This window comes from Podarcis bocagei (genome assembly GCF_964188305.1).
Source record: "Podarcis bocagei genome assembly, chromosome: 3".
Classification (NCBI taxonomy): domain Eukaryota; kingdom Metazoa; phylum Chordata; class Lepidosauria; order Squamata; family Lacertidae; genus Podarcis; species Podarcis bocagei.
In genome coordinates, this window is record NC_138127.1 from 95,169,468 (window position 1) to 95,191,992 (window position 22,525).

Here is a 22,525-nt window from a genome sequence, read left to right on the forward strand (position 1 = left end):
AAAATGATTTAAATCAAGTCTTACTGACTAGTGATTTAAATCGTGAATTAAATTGATTTGATTTAATCAAATCCACCCTGGCAGAGGGACTCAGGAGCAGCAGCAGTTTCGCCAGCGATATAGCGCTGAGTGAACCCGCCATCCCACTCTGCCCTCATACCAGCAGAGGGAGAAACAAGCTGTATTGGTGAGGCGCTGATACAGCTTGTTATTCCCTCCGCTTCTTTAAACTCCTTGGCTGAGGAGCACATGGCTGCCCTTGCCTCAGCCAACCAGTTTTATGGAGCCCCCGCCAAGCCAGTGGTGGGGTGGAGGCTCTGCTAAAGTGCTCTTGCCTGCCCACCCCAGCTATAGGGAGCCCTGATGTTTCTCCTGCTCATGTGCCCCCTCTAATCATAAGAGCCCTAAGAAACTGTGTCAGAGGTTTTTGCCCAATCCCAGTTCACTTGCAATCCAGCAACTCTTTCACAAGTTTTGCCCCTGCCAGCAAGCAGGCCTTGGTCACAAGCAGAGGATCATCTTTGTGGCTTTCACTGTGCAAGTAACAAGATAAGTGAGTCTCTGGCAGGGGATGGTGCCACGGACCCCCTGGGTGTGTTCCATGGACCCCCAGGGGTCCCCGGACCCCTAATTGGTAACCGATTGTTTACAGGTTTTACAAAGGATTTTGCATTCAAGCAGCATGATGTCTGAATTAAATGATAAACTGTTTAATCATATCTGTCAAACTTATCTGTTTTTCATCTTATCCCATATAAGATGCATCTCAATCCTTGTATTAAGAAGAAAAAGTAGAGAAGTAAACCTCAAAGCAGCACATGAAGGAATGTTAACTGGTGCAACTACCTTGCCCAGTACATTTTTACAAGTCACCTTTAGGGATATTTACCAGTTCTTATTTCAGATGGTGCTTCCTCACAGTTCTAACCTCACACGACCCTCCTAATTTCAGCAACAGATTTCAAAAAACTGAAGTACCAAAAGGAGGATATAATGCTAAACTTCAATACAGCCCATTTATCTATTTAGGAGCAGAGTTTACAAGTCCCATTATCACTAATACTAGTTCCAACTTGGTAACAGACACCCTCTTCAAAGTAAATACCAAGCCAAAAGAGGCAGAATCCTACCTGCTCCATTCCAGACTTGTGAACCACTAGCCAGAAACAGCAGCACCACTGGGAAGAACAAGATAAATTGTTGGATAATTCATAGACAACAATTCCCTTAAACCCACTGAAGATCACTATGAAAAGAAGGGTTTATTTTGTCGGTTGCAAGGAAAAAAATAGGTATATAAAAGAAGAATTCCTGAAAGCCAAGATCCAAGTTTGGGGCAAGCACTTTTTGGTGAGAGGAACCTAGCAGATTTAAAATAACAAAACATGCAGCAAAGTAAAGCATGGAAATATAGGCTGTTAGACCTTTAAAATATGCCATTGTGAGTTCCAAAACTCGCTTGTTCCCTTAGCATGGAAGAAGACCGCATTTCTGATAAAAGGATAAAAAGACCACGTTTGAAAAGTTTAAAATGGTTTACTTACAAAGGTCAGATTCAGACCAGAACTCACAACACATTAAGGTGGCAGTGTTCAGTGTACAGAACAATTGTTGCCTCTCCCCAGAGAAGAGACATGTGGTGATCGCGGAAGGTGATTCCCTATGGAGGGGGACAGAGGCAGCTGTGTATGGAGGAGTGACTTGTGGTTTCAGTTGTACAGTGGTGCCTCCCAAGACGAAATTAATTCGTTCCGCAAGTCTCTTCGTCTTGCGAGTTTTTCGTCTTGCGATGCACGGTTTCCCATAGGAATGCATTGAAAATCAATTAATGCGTTCCTAGGGAAACCGCCTTCAGACCAGGTCCGGGGACACTCTGTCCCCGGACCTCTTCTGAAGGCTGGGGGGGGGGGGACAAGGGCTTTTCTTCCCACCCCCAGCATTTTAAAAAACCCCGGGACAGCGGAGGACTTCTCCCCTGTCCGGGTGATCTTAAAATGCTGGCGGGCGGCATTTTAAAATCGCCCCGGGACAGCGGAGGACTTCTCCGCTGTCCGGGGCGATTTAAAAGCCCCTGGGAAGGCAGGCAGGGGGGACAAAGACTTTTGCCCCCCGCCAGCCTTCAGAAGAGGTCCTGGACCTCTTCTGAAGGCGGGCGGGGGGCGAAAGTCTTTGCTCCCCCCGCCTGCCTTCAAAAGCCCTCCGGGACAGGCAGGCAGGGGGGAGCAAAGACTTTCGCCCCCCGCCCGCCTTCAGAAGGTGTTCCCGCCCCGCCGCCCGGCTTCGGAGCAGTGTTCCGAAGCCGGGCGGCGGGGGCGGGTGTTCCCTCCCCCCCCGCCCGGCTTCGGAGCACCGTTCCGAAGCCCGGTGGGGCGGGAACACCTCCTCCCGCCGCCGCCGGGCTTCGGAGGGGGTCCGAGGACAGTGGGGGAGACGCGCTGCGCTTCCCCGCTGTCCCGGATATTTCCCTATGGGCTGTCGTCTTGCGAAGCAAGCCCATAGGGAAATTCGTCTTGCGAAGCGCCTCCAAAACGGAAAACCCTTTCATCTAGCGGGTTTTCCGTCTTGCGAGGCGTTCGTCTTGCGAGGTACCACTGTACCTCCACAAATGCACAGAGCATGAGAAACAAGCAAGAAGAAATTGAGCTCTTAATACATTATGGGAGATATGATCTGACAGGCATTACTGAAACCTGGTGAGATGAGACTCATGACCGGAATGTAGAAATTGAGGGGCACAATCTATTCAAAAGGAATACATCAAACACGACGGGAGGAGGCACAGCACTGTATACGAAAGATGTGTACACTTGTGAAGAGATCCACGACTAGGAGCATGGAAGGCAGATTCAGAGTTTATGGGTAAAAATTGTAGGAGAGGGACACAACAGTGACCTTGTGGGTGTTTGCTATAGACCTCCAATACAGATTGAGGACTTGGATAACATTTCTATGGCAGATTACCAAACATTCAAAAAGGAGAGATATAGTAGTCATGGGAGACTAACTTTTCCAATATCAATTGGAACTCAAACTCTGCCAAGAAGGTGGAAGAAGCAAAAAGAGGGTCAATCTCACTTGGATCTGGTTCTCACCAACAGGGAGGAACTGATTAAGAAAGTGAAAGTACAGAAAAATTGGGAAGAAAAGATCATGTCCTCTTCAGTTTCACTATACAGAGGCAAGGGAAAGCGGAGTGTATATGGACATGCTCTCTGGACTTTAAGAAGGCTTATTTAAAAACAGCTTAAGGAACTACTGGGTAGTTTTAACCCCTTCAGGCTTCTACATTATATACAATGTGGATCAAGTGCAATGTGGTTCACACTGCTGAATAAGTCTGCTGAGGCAAAAGTGGGGGGAAATGTTCCGTCAAAGGTTAAGCTATTGGATAATTTGCAGTAAGATAACTGTCAACTTGAAACATTCCAGATTATGATCAGTGAAGTTTTCTGTCCAGGAAACTTCAGTATTACTGTTATGAGTATGATTTCTATTATGAACAAATATTGGCTCCAAAGGTTCTAATATTGTTTACTTGCTCTCCTCTCCTATTGCTTTAACCTCATCTACTGAAAATAATTCAAATAAAAATATTCTTAGAGAAATTCTGAAAAATGCTTAGGTTCAGCCTTTGGTGACCATCAAAAACTCTGTTAACTACAAAGCAGCCACAGAAGACACCTCTCTACAGAATTATAAGTACAGTGGTACCCCGCAAGACGAATGCCTCGCAAGACGGAAAACCCGCAAGACGAAAGGGTTTTCTGTTTTGGAGGCGCTTCGCAAGACGAATTTCCCTATGGGCTTGCATCGCAAGACGAAAGCCCATAGGGAAATGCTGGCGGTCGGGAGCAAAGACTTTCGCCCACAGCCGGCCTTCAGAAGAGGACCTCTTCTGAAGGCCGGCGGGGGGCAAAAGTCTTTGCTCCCCCCGCCTGCCTTCCCCCCGCCTGCCCCGGGCAATCTTAAAATGCTGGCGGGCGGGAGCAAAGCGTTCGCTGCCGACCCCCAGCATTTTAAAATCTCCAAGGGACAGCAGAGAAGTCTCTGTCCCGGGGAGATTTTAAAATGCTGGGGGTCGGGAGTGTTCGCTGCCGACCCCCAGCATTTTAAAACGCTGTTCCGAAGCGGGGGGCGGGAACATCTGCCCCAGCCGCCCCACTTCGGAACGATGTTCCGAAGGGGGGAGGTGGGGCGGGAACAGCTGCCCCAGCCGCCCCACTTCGGAACGATGTTCCGAAGGGGGGGGGGCGGGAACAGCTGCCCCATCCGCCCCACTTCGGAACGATGTTCCGAAGGGGGGAGGGGGGCGGGAACAGCTGCCCCAGCCGCCCCACTTCGGAACGATGTTCCGAAGGGGGGAGGTGGGGCGGGAACAGCTGCCCCAGCCGCCCCACTTCGGAACGATGTTCCGAAGGGGGGAGGGGGGGCGGGAACATCTGCCCCATCCGCCCCACTTCGGAACGATGTTCCGAAGGGGGGAGGGGGGGCGGGAACAGCTGCCCCATCCGCCCCACTTCGGAACGATGTTCCGAAGAGGGGAGGTGGGGCGGGAACAGCTGCCCCATCCGCCCCACTTCGGAACGCTGTTCCGAAGTGGGGAGGTGGGGCGGGAACAGCTGCCCCAGCCGCCCCACTTCGGAACGATGTTCCGAAGGGGGGAGGGGGGCGGGAACAGCTGCCCCAGCTGCCGGGCTTCGTAGCGCTGCTGCGAAGCCGGGCGGGGGGGTGGGAACACCTTCTGAAGGCGGGCAGGGGGCAAAAGTCTTTGCTCCCCCCTGCCTGCCTTCCCAGGGGCTTTTAAATCGCCCCGGACAGCGGAGAAGTCCTCCGCTGTCCGGGGCGATTTTAAAATGCCGCCCGCCAGCATTTTAAGATCGCCCGGACAGCGGAGAAGTCCTCCGCTGTCCCAAGGTTTTTTAAAATGCTGGGGGTGGTAAGAAAAGCCCTTGTCCCCCCCCCCCCAGCCTTCAGAAGAGGTCCGGGGACAGACTGTCCCCGGACCTGGTCTGAAGGTGGTTTCCCTAGGAACGCATTAATTGATTTTCAATGCATTCCTATGGGAAACCGTGCATCGCAAGACGAAAAACCCGCAAGACGAAGAGAATTGCGGAACGAATTAATTTCGTCTTGCGAGGCACCACTGTACTTAGGGTATGGTATTGTCAACACTGTTGACTCAACAGGATGCTCCTAATTTATCTTTTGAGGTCACAATGGAACATAGAGAGGTAGCAATTACTGTGATAAATGGGGCAAAAGGACTGAGCACACAAGACCAGTACACTGAACTCCACAAAAAGAACTTCACATGGCTGAACATTTCAAAATTGTAGGAACTGTGTAGCTTTGTAGCCTCTCTCATGCAAATGCATTGCTTGAACTGTCAATACTGTATTGCATTGCTTTGCTTGGATTTAAGGAAGCAAATAGCCTTAATATCGTTCTCTATCCCAAACTCCTACTAAGCTACCAAACTAGCCCTTTCCCCCAAAATAAAATAAAAATCCCTTAGGTACTAGTTATGGTTTCTTCAATTTTAGCTCTATCTTATAAAAATCAAGAATAATCAGAAATAGCTCTGACCAATCTTTTCACCGAAGGCTACAAAAGGCATATTATGTGGTCTTTCCTACAGGACAATCTAACAGATATATTCATTTTTTGCTAAATGCTGTGCATTAAGTTCTACAATAAACATTTAAGTACAGTATGGAGAAAAACATGGAACTTCATATACATTAGAAACTGCTTGTTGAAGAATTATCTAGAGCAGTGATTATCAACCAGTGTGCCGTGGCACCCTGGGGTGCTTTGAATGATAGAGGTGCCGCAGGTGAGTAAGAGACTGGCTTCATGTTCACCTTTAACCAGTCTCTGCTGGGCCGATAAGAATCGGGGCATCCTCTTCCCAGGCCCCTGGGGGGCAGTGTGAGCAGACACCTCTCTTTGGGGCAGGGGGGTGGCTCAGAGATTGAGGTGGCGGCTGCGGCTGCCCTGAGGGCTCCCAAGAAGACAGGAGAGGAGAAGACGCTGAAGGAACACTCCACAAGGGAGGGCATTTGAAAACGGGTGAGAGGCTGCTGGCTCTGCAGGCAACGGGTGACATAACCGGGCTTCTGAGGCTTGGGAGCCACAGAAAGAACGTAGTTGGTCAAGGGAGCTGTGGACTCAAAAAGGTTGAAAACTTCTCATCTAAAGATTCTAATTTAGACAGTGAATATATGCCACCTTCCTAATAATTATTATTATCATTTAATTATTTATTTATTTTTACCCGCCCATCTCGCTGGGTTCCCTAACCACTCTGGGCAGCTCCCAACAGAGGACTAAAAACATTAAAAGCTTTCCTGAACAGGGCTGCCTTCAGATGTCTCCATCTGTTATTATCCCAATTCTACATAGAAACTCCTACTTTCATCTTAGGCACCAGGCAATTTTTTACATAGTGCACACACACATTGTGATTCGCGATATATTGCCACGTCGATTATGAAACAGTTACCATGATGCTGACATCAAACCAGTTTTGGACAATGTATTGATACATCGCCCAGCCCAATTATAAAGATGAAGTTCCACACAAAACAGAACAAAAATCCAAAATAATAATAATCAGCAAGTACTAAATTGCAGTTCAAGATTGAAAGGAAATTCTTCACTCTGAGTAAAGACTGGTCACACTGCTACTTATTCTTTTGCTATGCCACCTTAAGATGGTAACTGTAAAGGTAGAGTTAAATGCATTGATTAGAAAGGTTGGCTCACTACTGCCATATACTCCCCTGCTTCACAGATTTGTAATGCAATGATTTCTGCGCATACACTGAGTTCTATGAAGCTTACTCCCATATAAGCAAGCATAAGACTGCAGTCTAAAATGGAAATTTAAAACTTGCAGTTAAGTGGCCATTTCTCAGCAACACAAAAAACACAGAAAAGTGACACCAAACAGCAAATCCTAAGTAGTACTAGTGTTAGAAACTGGGATAGAAAAGCCAGGAGCCAAATGGCTTCTGGGACCTGGGTTGTGGGCGCCAAAACAGAATGTCTAGTCACCATGGGAGGTGAGGGGTCGGCAATACTTTTTATTTATTATTTTGATAAGCATTAATTAATACACAATTCACTCATGTGACACATTGTTAATATCACATTTTTAGCAGAAATTGATAATATGTTTAATTAGGTGTTTGTTTACAATAAAAATGTTGGTACTATACTTCAGTTTTCAAAACACTTTATTGTTAAACTCCTTAACATATTGTCTATCCTTAACATATACTTCGAGGCATCAAAGCACATACATTTCAGGAATCCTAGAGGGTCAACCAGGCACAAAAAATGGCACCCAGACTTTTTGAGGCGCTCATGAATGAAGAATCTTTAGGCGAAAAATGTGCCTGGCGCCCTGCTAATTTTGAACTCTGAGTAGTATCATTCCTTCTCATGTTTCTGATGAATGCCCAAACACCAAAATGGATAATATACTACTGTCATCAGCCATGGACTCACTCATCCATTTTGCAACATTTGTTCAAGTTAGCAAACCACAACTTCAAGTCTAAAAATGTTGTGCCCAACAAGTAATGCCCATGGTTACAAAACAGCACTGCAAGTACTTCCAGAGTTGCTAAATGTAAGATGGTGCACATAAGCTATATTTTTACTTCAGAAAAGGGACACTTTCAAAATAAATCAAATAAAGGTTCTAACAGGTTTATAAGAGATTTGAAGTAAGAAGAGATTGCTTAATTTTCTTTGTAAATTTGAAGCAGCCCAGGGAACTGCAGAGGCCACAACACACTCAATTGAGCTGGTTTCATGGGTTCTGATTTAAATAATGTTATTTTAAGCATTGTTTTTAACCTGCTGTGCATACCATGTTAATTTTCTTAATCCTGTACAACCTACCAATCCCTGCAGCCAGGCACTGCCACAATTCCAACTGCATGTTCAGAGATACAAATATATTAACTAGATAAACATTTGAGACCAAAAAGATATGCTATGCAGAAGGCATCTCCCTCTTTGGTTAATACACTGAGGCTTTAGTCTGAAACATGCTTACTGTTGTGTATTCCCCAGGAACAGCCAACATGGTGCCCTCTAGATGTGTTGGACTCCAACCCCATCAGTCCCAGCCAGCACTGCCAATGGTAGAAGATTATGGGAGAAGTAGTTCAAAACATCTGGAGGGATGCAAGTTCCCCAGTATGCCCCACTGAACACAGCAGCCCTAACTCTGAAAAGTCAAGCATTGTTATTCTGCAAAACATTTTAACTAAGCATAATCTCTAGAATCTTCCTTCATAACTAAGCACACTAGAATTATTTAAGGAAGTATATTGACAACCTTCTCTGTTTTTTGTTGCTCATACCTTCGTAAGTCATCCATCAACGCCCATTCACAAATGCTGAAACTTAACTGCATAGAAGTTTGTGTTTTTCCATGAACTGGAGAGTACATTTCCATGGACGTAATGAAACCAAATGCCCATTATTAGAGATCTAGACGAATCAGTTCTCCAGGAAAAGAACTATGCAAAAATCATTACTTCTTTTACAATCTGAGCTTTAGGGAAACACACATTTGCCTCAGTAGGCAGTGAAAAGACAGTTTCCAGCAACATCTCCCATAATCAGTCCTTCTGAGACGGAACCCTACCATCACAGGAGTATTACTAAAGTCATTTGCGATGCAATCATTTTTTGCCTGCCACAGAAAAACTACAAGTTTCTAAAAAGCATATGAAGAACAGACTTCCAAGTTCAGAATATAATATACAAAAACAATCCAATTAGACCCCTCCCCCCAAAATAAAGACAGTTCAGTGATGCGATACATTGCCATAAAAAATGTGCTTTCATAGAAATCAGAGTCTGAGGGGGCTTTCTGAGAGGATCCCAGATGCTGTTGCGTTACAAGAACCATTGGCTAGGACTGACTGGGACACTGCAACCCAATACCATCAGTGCCCAAGACTAGTCCTATTCCTGATGGAAACAGGAAAACCAGAATTTCAAACGGACTTTTAAAAACCACGATGTCCAATTTATTCAGTAATTTACATGTCAATACTGAAAATAATGAAACTTTTCCAACTCTAAAATATGAATTCTACTTTAGCATAAATCTGTTCACGTTTAACACATTTATATCCAATACAAAATTTGGGCAACAAAACTGTTCAAAGCTGCTCTATAAAACATTGCTCAAAGGCATAAGTCTAGAACAGAATGAAAGACTATGAGAACATGCACTCCTGGATGCTGCTGCCCAATGGACCTTCACTGTGCAACTGCTAAACAATCCCCATCCTTTCTCCAAACTTTGGAGTTGAAAGGCTTTTTATGTGCTTCCCACAGGCACCTGGTTGTCTACTGTGAGAACAGAATGCTGGATTAGATGGGCCACTGGCCTGATCCAGCAGGGCTCTTCTTAAATTAATATGGCTGAATGACAGATTCAAAATATGCACTGAGTTTTTCCAGTCTCTGTTGACAAAAAAGTCTGTGCTCCTGGAAAGTAGCTCTTGAAGGGTAACCTCTCCCTGCAAGAACATCATTTAGGGCAACGTGAGAGGTTACAGGTAGAAAAGGAAACCTAGAAACTCACCCTCCTCTGGTATAAGCACTTCCCACTTGTAAACAGAGTGGGAGAATACTTTGCCAACCCTATTCTTTGAGTTGAAAATGCTCAGTTAGAAGACAAGCCTGTTAAATTTTAAATTTCTTGATAAAAATCAAAGCACTTTAAACAAGTTTCCATATTGATGCAGTCTGGTAAACTTAAACATGCAAAGGTTTCTAAACAGCTGAAATTAGCTGAAACTTGTGCGACAGTCTATACTCAAAAGGAACAAGCAACTCAACTACTATTAATGACTAGAGTATCTAATTGCTATGATTATATTGGCCACAGTCAGTCTTGCCCCATCTGAGCTACTAATTATGACAGATTTAATTCAACCAGTCATCACCACTCTCTTAATATTCATCTGTATGCTAAAATTCTATTGGTTACAATAAATCAGTGGCAAAAGGAGACTAAGTGAAGGGGATATTGATCTCAAGAATTGTCATTGTTAGATTACCTTGCTTGTCTCTGTTGCAGTAACTAAAGTTTCCAAGGCCACATTTTGGCTTGGATAACAGCATGTTCACAGTTCCTCATGTTATGCTGCCTTGGAAGCAATACATGTTGAATCAACATAGCTAAGAACAATTAACAGTAATACAAGAAATCTCAAGCCATACATTTACTAACTCCTCCCAAGCCTCTCTTGGCATAGCACCAGTAGTTTCATGGTTACATTCCTATAACCCAGTATTGATTTGTTAAGTACAATTTGGCTGCTTTACTCAGACCAACAAAGTCATGATTCCACTCACTATAATCATGAGCTATAACAAAGCGTCACAGGCAGCAGAAGAGCAAGTATTTTCAATACCAAAAGCATGCATTTTTAAATTTGAAAATATATCAACTGCATTATTACATTTATATAGCTATAAGCCTCAATTACTACTTTCTTCTATCTCTATATTTTTAGCAGCTGCAAGTAACATCTATAACAGCTTTAAAAGATAATGTAAAATCAACCAAATCTATGAAAAGAAACATACAGCACTGCTCTGACACAATACACAGCACTGAAGGTTGCTGGCTTCTTTAATTTATGCGCTGCTTCACATTATCATTCCAGCATTCAAGTCTGTACATGTGATATTGCACCCATGGCTCATGCACACTCCCCCACTGCACTTACAAACTTCTTAAATTGGAGTCTATGCATGTAACTCCCTATGTGAGTAGGCATTACAGTGGTACTTTGGTTTACGAAATTAATCCATTCCGGAAGTCCGTTCTTAAACCAAAGCATTCTGAAACCAAGGCGTGCTTTCCCATAGCAGTGGCAGACTCAATTTACAAATGGAACACACTCAACAGGAAGCAAAACATATTCTTATTCCAAGGCAAAGTTCACAAACCTATACACCTACTTCGGGTTTGCAGCGTTCTTAATCCAAGTTGTTCATAAACTAAGCTGTTCTTAAACCAAGGTACCACAATACTCATATGGTCCTCCAAGTTTTCCCCACAATGGACAGAAAGGTCAAATAGGCTAGAGATTCTTAAGGAATTTGATCTTTGTGAATTCCAGCATGAATTGACCTAATCTGTACCTCTGAAGACTACTATGTAGTCCAGAACTTTGTAGTACATTGGCGTTCACACTTCCCAAATGTTCTGACTCAGTTTTCAACGCAAGGCATATATCTTCAGAGAAAATAAGTGTAGAAATGCCTATTGAAGTAGAATTTTTCCTGCACACACAACTGCTGAAACAAGATGCAACAGACTTATGGGTGAACACTTATAAATGTGACACAGATCAGAAACAAGACTGCTTCATTCATTATTAAGTAGGGCTTATGTATAAAGTAATTTATGCATATAACTTCCAATTCAAACTAACGTTCCCATGCCTAGTGTGGAAGACACACCTGAGGCTTGTTGTAACTGTGCAAAAAAATAAAAAATTGGTCCTCTACCAGCAAGGTAGGTGTGCCTACCTTCTCAACTGGAAGTAAATCACTCTATATTAATGACTGGTCCAAGATATTTTAGTGTTTAAAGTAGGGAATCCAAATGACACCAGCCACATCCTGCTCAGTAACGTGAGAGGCAAGCCACCAAGAAATTACCTTGAGCAACTACAATTTGAATGGGGCTTAAGATAATTTCCTATTAAATTATGCCCCAAGGTTGGATCTGCTGACCTTTGCAGCACCAAAATCTGCTGCTTGATGAGGTGATTTTCACCATTCCTTTATGATAACCTAGTTCTGAATATCATAAAGATCCAAGATCTTCATTGTTAATTACTGTAGGGATGGATCATTGGAAGACAATGAGCATCACATCAGAGGATGGGAAGGACTTTCCATCCCAACCCCAAAAACACAACAACCCTGTATCACCAATCTGCTCTAGATTCCTCTAACCATTTGAAGCAGATTGTTTGTTGCAAGCAGGGCATTTGCACTAGTGGAAGTATGTTACGAAGGCAGAACATTACAACAGGATATCACTATTGTATTTGAATGAGCTAAAATCATTTGTTATACCAGCATGATTAAAATACGCTTTAATAATACAAAATGCATCTACCATTTCATTTTATACTATGTTTTTATAGTACTATTATAATGAAGTGCTGTATGTGACCAGTTTATGTTTATTCTACTGTATATCAATATTATAACCTGTTGATTCCCCTCCCCCCGGATATTCTCCTGTGGAGAAAGAATGCATTCATTTTTAAATATGGTACCTCCTATGCCTGGAAAAAGAACACATCAGTTCTTCCCTATTACAGCAAATTATCTACTTTTCCAGCACAATCCTACTCAACCTGTCTGTCATCCTGAGTACAGTACCTTTATACTGATGCTGGGCTAGTATTCTATTTGTTCATTTGTTCCCTCTGTGGCTCCCAGTGAATTCTGTTGCTGCTTGGTTGCCATGTTTGTAGACCTGCTCTGACATCTTGCCATGGAAACAGTTCATAGGATGCAGACTCAGGCAGAGAGTTGCATCAGGGGATGGGGGTACTTTCTTCATAAGCATACAAAGGGATGTATTGAGGGGGGGCAACTGTCTGTCTCTCACACAAATTTTCTCATTCTCATTGTGTGTGTGTGTGTGTGTGTGTGTGTGTGTGTGTGTATACACACGTGTGTGTACAGGCAGAGAAATGCAGTATGAGAAATTATTGTGAATTCAAGTTGACGTCCAAGTCTTGACCATAACTGCTAACATTGCCTCTACCAATGTCCCTCCCAAACCATGTTCTATTTCAGCCTCTGCAAGCTCTTTGTAGGTAGAACCTTACACAGGTGGTACAATCAGGGCTCAATAAAACACAGCCAAAAATGTTGCATAATATAGAAATTCCACTGTGTTCAAAGCACATTTAGTATTGCAGCCAAAGTCTAACATATACAGAACTAGCAAAAAGTATATGATGGTGAAACATCAAGCCTACTTCCGAAGGTAATTCTAAAAATGGTTCTTTCCTATTAAGCCTACATGCACTTGTTTTCCATATGGAAATCTCTAATCCTAGACTAATAATAATAATTATAATTATACTCTGCAGATCTGGCTGGGTTTCCCCAGCCACTCTGGGCAGCTTACAGCATATATAAAAATGTATTGTACTTTCTATACAAGACTGAATTCTCAAAACATCTGATAAGCTGCTGGTAAAAATAAATAAAGAACTACTACACAAATGAAACCTGCATAATTACTTTCAAAGCATTGCACAAGAGCTAATCTTAACTGGCCACAAATTTGAAGTACTGGATTCATTCATGAGTGAGAGTCAAGAACCCTGTTTTCTTTTAAAACCCACACCTCATCTTGTTCACTGAGACACAAATAGACAAAAAACTTGTTTCTTAAAAACAAAACTTTTCAAAAAGATCTGCTTCCTAAGTGAGGGCACCTTTAAAAACAAATTGGAAACCTTTCAATCAATCAAGCTGGTCAATAAACTAAACACTGCGGCTCTAACTTTATCATCTTCTTTCTCTTTTTAATAAAGGTACAAACGTGCCCAGAATTTCAACTAAACAGAACAGTAGTTTTCAAATTATGTTCCAGGAAACCTTGGAGTTCCTTAGAAACTTTTCAGAGACCCTACCTACAAGATAGTGGTATAAAAGCTTCCCCGAAAGACTGCCTAATACTGCTGCTATCTTTCTCTACAATGTGTAAATGCATGAGTGTGTTTCTGAGCACACACTCAAGAGCAGTGGCGTAGCGTGGGCGGTGCCAAGGGTGCCGGCCGCACCGGGCACAACATCTGGGGGGGCGCGAGTCCAGAGGGAAGGGACAAGTTCCTTCCTCCGCCGGGCTCCCCGCAGCCACCGCCAGCCTTGCGCCCTAGCGCGCGCGCGCCCCCCGCCGCCGCTGCGGCTGCGCTCCACTCACTGCTCGCAGGAGGAGCAGCCGCTGCAGCAGCGCCGACGCTGCCACCGACGCCTGGCCGGCACGGGCAGCCTTCGCACCCCGACGCGCCGCCGGGCCTCGCCGCGCCCTGCGCTCCCCAAAAACCTCCGAGAGGAAGCCGGTGGGCGGGCGAGGCCCGGCTAAGCCTCTCGCCAGCGGGTTAAGGGGCTTTCGGTTTTAAAAGGATTAGCTTGGGAAGGGGCGGGGGGGCCTGCTCGCTGGCAAGCGCCTGCTCCGCGTTTCCAAAGGCGCTCGCCATCCGAGGGACACGGAGCGCTTGCAAGGAACGGGCTCCGTGGAGCAGGTTAGGAAGAGATCCCTTCCCTGGCAGGCCGCCGGCTTCGCCAGCTGTTTCCCATTCACGATCAGGAGGAACTTCAGGCTGCTTTCAGCTTTGGTAGAGGGAATCTAAGCAAGGGGATGGAGCCGGTGCCCTGAGGAAAGGCGGCAGCATTGGGTTTATTTTTAGTTTAGAGAAAAGGCAAGCAAGAGGCGACAGGAGAGAAGCCTGCAAAACTAAGGCATGGCAAGGAGAGAGTGGACAGAGAGGAAAGTTTTTATCCCTCTCTCTGTACAATATAACTCGTGGGCATCCAGTGAAGCTGAACGTTGGAACAGTGGCGTAGCGTGGGGGGTGCCAAGGGTGCCGGCCGCACCGGGTGCAACATGGGGGGGCGCGCTCGCACTCGGGTGCTAAAATCCACGGGTTAGGGGGCGCAAATTACTTGCCTTGCCCCGGGTGCTGACAACCCACGCTACGCCACTGCTCAAGAGCAGTTTGTACACAGACCTAACCAGTAACCTAACTGAACTAAATGTACACCCAAGAATATGATAATAGTCAACAGGTGAGAACTCCCAAGAGGCAAAGTGTCTGGAATCTACTGGAGTAGAAGACTGCATCCCAACACTAACAGAAGCTAGTTCAAGTGCTACAAGTGCACATTACCATGTACTAGGAAAAACTGACCACATCAATAAATCCCAAAACCTGTCATCATAGTATCTTCCTGCAACTCCAATATACCATGATTTTAACATTGTATAAGCGCAATATAATATTCCACATCCTAAACTAAGTTAGCTTAGACCAACCACTATTTCCTAGTTCAGCAAATATTGGAAACAGGCTGAAAGGCTATAAAATATTAAAGATACATTTAAAAATATCTACCTAATGGAATCCAACACCCTTATATTGACAGCTTTACCTTTCAAAAGTAATATACAAAATCCTGGTTCTGCTGATGATAAGGACATTTCAGCAGAAACAGCATCCCCAACCTGTAACTGTTCTGAATTAAAGTTTATCCTCTCAGTTCACATTTTTGCTCTATGTCACTGTATTTATTCATTGTTCCACCTGGCATGTTGGAAGTGCTCTTTAAAACATAACTACCGTATATTTAAAATTAAATGTGTAGTGAAAAAATATATTTTTAAATACATAAATGCAGATTGGCTACATATCTTTGAGAATGATATGTGAGTACAAGCAGTATCACCGGGTTATATATTAAAGACATACCTCATAAAATCAAACAGAAAATGTCAATATTTGTTTCGAAAATAAGCAAGTAGTCTCTCACCATCAAGGACACAGGCAGCAAACTTCACCACTTTCCAGCTTTTCTGTAGCTAAAACTAAGCAGATATGACCACAGCTACTTTACAGAGGTCATCCCAGTTTATGAGATGCCATGATGTCACACAGCACAGTGTCAATCTATCAAACAAAATGGTCAGTGCTAGGAGACAAAAATATCTACAAACCAGCACGTGCCACACATTGTATAGGCACACAAAAAAACAAGCAGTGAGCAGCAAAGCAGCCTCAAATTTCCAACTCAGGATCAGGTATATAAAATTATCAGGATAGATATGGGATCTAGACCCTTGACAAATGCTTTAATTAGAACTAAGTCCATGGAGTTTCTTGAATGTGTGGAAGACATTTCCCTATGTGCAAATGTGGACCTCCTATATCTGCCAGTTCTCTCATACATCATTCTGGAGTGTCTCCGTAGGCTCAACTCTTTGGCAGGATTGAGCAGATGAAGTAGGAAGGGTGTAGGAATTTACAATACTTTGAATACAAACTTTCATTAATGAAGCTTTCTTAATTTAAAAATGTTCCCAAAGAAACATGAAAATCAGTATTATATTATGAGCAATAGAATGACATACCTTACATCTTGCTTTCCCAAGAACTAATTCATACATCTTACAAGTAACACATATATGCATGTTAGTAGTCTATACACACACACTACTGTATATTCATTAGGAAGTTGAATGAAATACACCTTAGTTTTAAGTCACATGTTGATTAGTTCTGCACAAGGCCTGCTGCCTATAATAATTTTAAAAGTGCCAGTATTGTGTTTTTCACCTTTTTAAAAATGAAACATGTAGTCAATAAATCTGGTGGGATGAAGAGAGATTATCCAATTTAGCATGGGCAATACAGATATAGAAGCAGATTTCAATGCTTAGTTCTTGGAAACACTGTTTGCAGGAGATTGTGAGGTTTTCTGGTAAAGTTTGGAAACCAAACAGAATTTGCCTTTACCTCCCCTGCAGTGACTGGAACAGAAGACACAAGCTTTACATGCCAGTGGCTACTGGGAATCTGGATTCTTGCACACTTGCATACAAACGAGTGCTGTGTGTGGTCTCCTGTAGCTGGATCATAATAGCAGGACTCAACACACATCTGGTTCTAGCCACTGGATCAAGTCCACATGTATAGCACAAGATGGTCACCTTTTTTACAGTATGTGGAAGCATGTCTTCACCTAAACAGATTATTGCTGTTGGGATAGCTTGGTTGGTACAGCATGAAACAAAGTCTCAAGGTTGTGGGTTCAAGTCCCACGCTGGGCAAAAGATTCCTGCATTGCAGGGGGTTGGACAAGATGACCCTCGCGGTCCCTTCCAACTCTACAGTTCTATGATTCTATTATAAAGGAGACAGCACTAACTAATGATTAGTAAACTACCCTGCCATAAACAAGCAGCATTAACCATGCATAGTGGAGAAGGTGTATCTAGCAATCTGGCACACAGTCTTAAGTAGACTTCAACTTCAAATACATTGTTGATGCCAGTCTTCAGCACATGCCTTCTCATTAATTAACTCTGGATTCACGTCTGATGTGTGGTAAATGTAACACATATGAAAGGCAAGGATGAATATTTCTGACCTTCAGGAAAGTCCACCACATATCTGCACTATTTACAAACTAGTCCACATGAACTCAACTATATAGTAGAAGCAACAGTGAACAAGGTGCATCAGGCCAGACTAACCCACATATCCTTACAAAACTAAAGACAATTAGCAAGTTACTGTTATATTGAGACATACTATTCATACAAATAGTTTGTGTTTTTTACTAGATAATTTGCTTAGTCATCCAAAAGCAATTCTTGAAGTCTATACTCATTGTAAATAACATGCTTGATGGTATAATTACATAAGAATCAATTTTAAGAAATTAACCAGAGAAGTCAGATCACACAACTGTTTTTAAATCAATGTTAAAAGGACTAATTTAAAAATCAATCCATATTCTATTCCCAATATCACCCTAATTCAGCTGAACGGATCCATGTGTGGAAGCAAGATCCTGAATGTATATTGCTTGCTGGATCAGGAACTATGAACACAAAAGTCCCCAACAGAATGTGCATCCATCTATCCCCACTGCATTGCTTGCAATGTTATTACATTCTTTTGCAACAAGTTATATATAAAAACTGCTGAAGTCACAACTAGGTCTGAATTAGGTAAAATACATAGACTGGGGTTCAGCAGGTATCATTTGCAAATTTAAATTATTGTCATGGTAATGCTTTTACTATAAATCCCTAAAATGGAATTCTACAATATACTACAGGAGACAAAACTATGTACAGTGGTATCTCAGGTTAAGTACTTAATTCGTTCCGGAGGTCCGTACTTAACCTGAAACTGTTCTTAACCTGAAGCACCACTTTAGCTAATGGGGCCTCCTGCTGCCGCTGTGCGCGCCTGCACAATTTCTGTTCTCATCCTGAAGCAAAGTTCTTAACCTGAAGTACTATTTCTGGGTTAGCAGAGTATGTAACCCGAGGTATCTCTGTATATTAACTTGAACATATTTCCAAGAGATAAAACATTTAGCATTAAGTCTAAGAGCCATATTTCTATGATAGCACTAGAAAGCACCATAGTCAGGATACAAATATACAGACAATACTGATGCCTAAATAACTGGGTCTGGTGACTAACACCTGGGTTACTGCACTAAGCAGTGAGTTTCTCTTCCAAATTGGCTCCTAAATTTCGCCCTCCCTCAAAAAAGAAGTTCATCTTGTAGTAAAACATTGTAGCACTCCAACTGGAAAGCCAGAACCTTTTTAGAAATATCATAAAACTAATTTGAAAATAACTCAGCTGAAGTGAATAGCACAGATAGATATAAATTCAGTACTGCACGATTCACTTCCTGTTTTGTACAGTACTGAGGATTGATTCACACAACTGCATTTTTCCCAATACTTGTAGACTTTTCTTGTCTGCTCTGATTGCATGCTTACACGAATTTGTTCACCATGTGCAGAAACCACTGGCATTTCTACAATGAACAGTGCATGTATAAGCACATCTCATGACAGAGATGCTTGGAAGTAGTGCTCTTGTTGAAGAAATACACATTACAATTTGAACATTCAAATCAAGCATGCAAAAAGTATACAGATCTTAAACAAGTCTAAATTTGTTACCATATGACTTATCCCTAGAATTCACATTTTTAAGCCTAGAGTGCTATTATACTCATTGCCTCATCTAATAGGTCTCTACTGTACTTCTGTTTATCTTTCTAAAGTAATTCCTAGTATCTTACATATGAAGGGACTTATTTTCTCAATTGTTTTATAAGGTTTCTTCTAAATACAAAATAGATACATATTGCAAAGAGCAGATATACCCTTGGTACCTTAAAGTCTTGTTTGCTTGATTGACCTGCCTTTGTGACCATGGAAGGCCAATGACTTTGGGTCTTCAGTCTTAAACACTTAGAATTAATACTCTTCTCTTAGTGCCATTTATTTCTGAATAATCAGGCTTATTATCCCAATTTAAAAGATACTTGAATCTTAGAACACCCAGAAGAGATCCAAAATTAAGGAAGAACAGGTGAATATATATTTTTTAAATGGTCAATTTATTAAGATCACATTGAGGAAAGATATTACCACTGACCTTTAAAAATCTGAGTAAAAAAACTCAAGCACACCTTCATAAATATACTTTCCTTGGTGTTGCACATGAGTAAAGAACTGGAGGAAATTTTCAGGCCCAAAATCTGTCAGCCACCCTAATAATTCTTATATTTAGTATGTAAACACGAAAGGGCTTATCATTTATTTGGCTGCAGAACATCTCCTGCTGAGATTAACTATATGTCTTCCTAGTTGTCAAGTGAATATTTATATTATGCACAAACATCTCAATCGTAAAATTTTGTATTAAAATGAATGATATCCAGAGGTAAGAAATTAGTACTAGCAGAATAATTAAGCCTGGTCTGGTGGTTAACACTGAGAACATTTATGTTATTTTCTTTTCATGTTTTACATTTATAAGCCACTTCTGATGGACATTGCCCCCAAAGCTGCCTAGAAATATTTTTAAATAAATAAAATAGTTAAAATAAAAACTTCCAGTTCAGTAATTAATAGAAGTATTCAACAGCAATCTTCCCTTTACATTTTCCTCATCTGTCACAAAACCTTGCTCAACTATGTAGAAATTGTCAACACATAAGCTCGTAATTAAAAAACCTCCATGCACATGTAACACAAGAGGGCAAAAATGTACAATACAGTACATACAAAAGGAGGAAGTGAACTCCTTAAAAAAAAAGCATGATCAGTAATTATGTAAGTGATGTGAGAAAGATTTTTAATGGTTTACACAAAAGCCATAATTGGGCATAGGACATCACATCCTCTGAAAATACACAGCTATGTGGTTTGGGCAACATTCTTGTGTTGACCAATTGGGTGGGGGGAGGAAAGCCATGGAGGAAAGAAAGAATTAAAAGCGTTTCAGCAGGTTACTGTCCCTTTGTTTAATGAGTTAATGGAAGCCCGTTTTATCTTTTTAAAAAACCAAAAATTCTTGAGTTACAATGCAGTTCTTAAGACTACAACATTTCCCCCTCTAACGTATTATCCCCACACTCTCAAACAAAAGACAACAACGGCTATGGGTGTTTTTGTTAAACGTCTTAACCACCGTACCACAGGTCATTCTCCTTTTATCATGCGATAGGTGCGACACCGGCGCATAAAAATAAAAAAATCCAACCCACCAGATAATAAATGCAAAATGTCTCCTTCGATCCCACCCCTGTTCTTCTCCTTTAGAAAATAACCCTGCGACGACAGCACACCAACACAGGGAGAGAACCCCAGCCAATTAATATGGCAACAGTTATGCAGCTGAGCGAGCGATCACCCTCCCCGCCGCGGGCCGCCCAGTAATAGAAACCCCCAAGACCCTGTTTTTATTTATTTGCACGATGAACGTTTAAAGCCTCCATTACGGAAAAGGGAAGGAAAGAAAACAGGGGGGAGGGGGGAGAGGAATAAGAAGAAGAAGAAGAAGAGGAGGATTCCCTACCACGATTACATTCCCAGTTCTTTCAGACAATGGTGCTTCCCTGACTACCTCCAATCTGACAACATTTTTACACTAGGCCCAGGACCAGCACGCACAGGCAGGGAAGCGAAACCTTCGCACGCGCGAGAAAAGGAGAAGGCTCCTCGGCTGCCAGCCGCAGCAGCCTGACACCAGGAGCAAATATTTGTGGGTTTTTATTGAGGGCGGTGGGTGAACTGGGTGGCGGTGGTGGAGGGGAGAGAACGACGGGCTGAAACAGGCGGAGGGGGGCGGGTGGAGGAGACAGGAGGCAGATAAATAAATGGCCGATGATCTACCCGGACAGAAAACGGTCTGCGATTCCTCTCCTCGGTGCTGTACTACCCCACCGAAGAACACCCCCTCCGCACACACACAAACCCTCCCGATCTCGCTCGCTCTCTCTCTTTTTTCCTCCGGGCTACGGGTAACCAAAGCCACACTGAATGCAAACTGCGCAGCAAAAACACTGGGGCAGGGCGAGGGAGGGAGGGAGGGAGAGGAAGAGGAGGGGGGGAGAAAGAGCAGTTCTTGTCTCCATGAGACACCATTACAAAAAGAGGGAGAGAAAAGAGGGGGAAAGAGGGAGGGAGGCAAGCAGGGGGTGGGGGCTGAGAGGAAGAGTTGGGAGGGGACGGAGAGAATAAAAGGAAAGGTGTCAACACAAGTTACTGGGATACACGCCGTGTCCCGGACACGGGGGGGGGGTGGAAGGGAAGTGGTCTCCCCACCCTGTGGCCAAAAAAGAGAGAGATCCTGGGCCTCTCTTCTCTCCCCCCCTCCCTCAGAGGGGAACCGAAAGGGGGCGCTATGCTCTCGGACCCCCCCTTCCCTACCTGAGAGGAACCCACAACGAGCTTATTTTTTTTAAAAGGCACCCAGCCCACCCACAAACCCCCAATAGGGCCCGAGCCAAACAAAGCGCGGCCTGTACGCCTTGAAAGGAGAGGGAAGGGTGGGGGAAACAGCGTTGCCTCGCAGTTATGTGAGGGGAGACCCCCCCCACCCGGTTCCCCTCCCCACACACACCCGCTGCCCCCCCCACCGTACCCACCCCCGGCCTCTTACCCCTTTCCCCAGCGGCGACGGCGGCAGCTGCGGCAGCAGCGGCGGCGGCGTTGTTGTTCCTCTCCGGCGGTGGCGGCGGCGGCGGCGGCAGTTGCAGTGGCTGCTGCTGCTGCTGAGGCGGCTGAGCGGGAGGAGGCGGCGGCGGAGGCGGCGGCGGCGGCTGCTGCACCGGGCGCGGCCTGGACACTCGCCTGGGTCTCCTGTTGGCGGCTCGGACCGAGTTCATTTGCCGGCTCGGGCGGGGGGAGGAGAGGGGGTCGCTCCTCCGGGCTCCGGTACTCGGGGTGGGTAGGGGGGGAGGAGAGGGGGGAGGAGGGGGGAGAGGAAAGGAAGGGACGAGGGAGCCCCCCCGCCGGCTGAGGGGAACCGGCCCGACTGAGAGCTCGCTCTTTCTCGGTGGAAAAGAAGGAGCCTCCTCCTTGCTTCTCCTCAGTCGCCGCTCAGGTCGCTCCTCCGCCGGCGGCGGTTAACGAGGTTGCGGGGGGGGGGAGATGCTCGTGCCGCTGGTGACCCCCCCTTCTCCTCCTCCTCCTCGTTCCCCTCACGAGCGCGCGCTTTCCCCTCCCTCCCCCTTCCCCCAGCCTCAAATATCGCCGCTTTCGTGCCCCCCCGTCTCTCTCTCTCTCGAGGGAGTCGCCCACAGCTCCCCCTGGCCCGGCTTCGGCTTAAGCCCGTCGCCGCTCCGTGGCAGGAGGAGCCATTGACACTGCCAGGGAGAGAGAGAGAGAGATGGAGGG

The 22,525-nt window shown here is 44.2% G+C and overlaps 1 protein-coding gene and 1 long non-coding RNA gene across 3 annotated transcripts in view; one reads left to right on the forward strand and one right to left on the reverse strand.

Moving 5' to 3' along the window:
• FBXO11 (F-box protein 11) overlaps positions 1-22,325 on the reverse strand; it is a 75,409-nt gene extending 53,084 nt beyond the window's left edge. The window contains exon 1 of one of the 2 annotated variants that reach the window (XM_081188490.1): positions 21,789-22,325. In XM_081188490.1, the coding sequence (XP_081044616.1) occupies positions 21,789-22,014 (226 nt within the window). In that variant the 5' untranslated portion in view covers positions 22,015-22,325. The remainder of the gene's footprint in view (positions 1-21,788) is intronic. The other variant, XM_081188489.1, reaches the window with a different exon arrangement.
• On the forward strand, positions 3,284-5,832 carry LOC308584276. The gene is made up of 3 exons (XR_014006732.1): positions 3,284-3,707; positions 5,154-5,685; positions 5,719-5,832. It is a non-coding gene; the product is annotated as an uncharacterized lncRNA (long non-coding RNA).
• Positions 22,326-22,525: the final 200 nt, after the last annotated feature.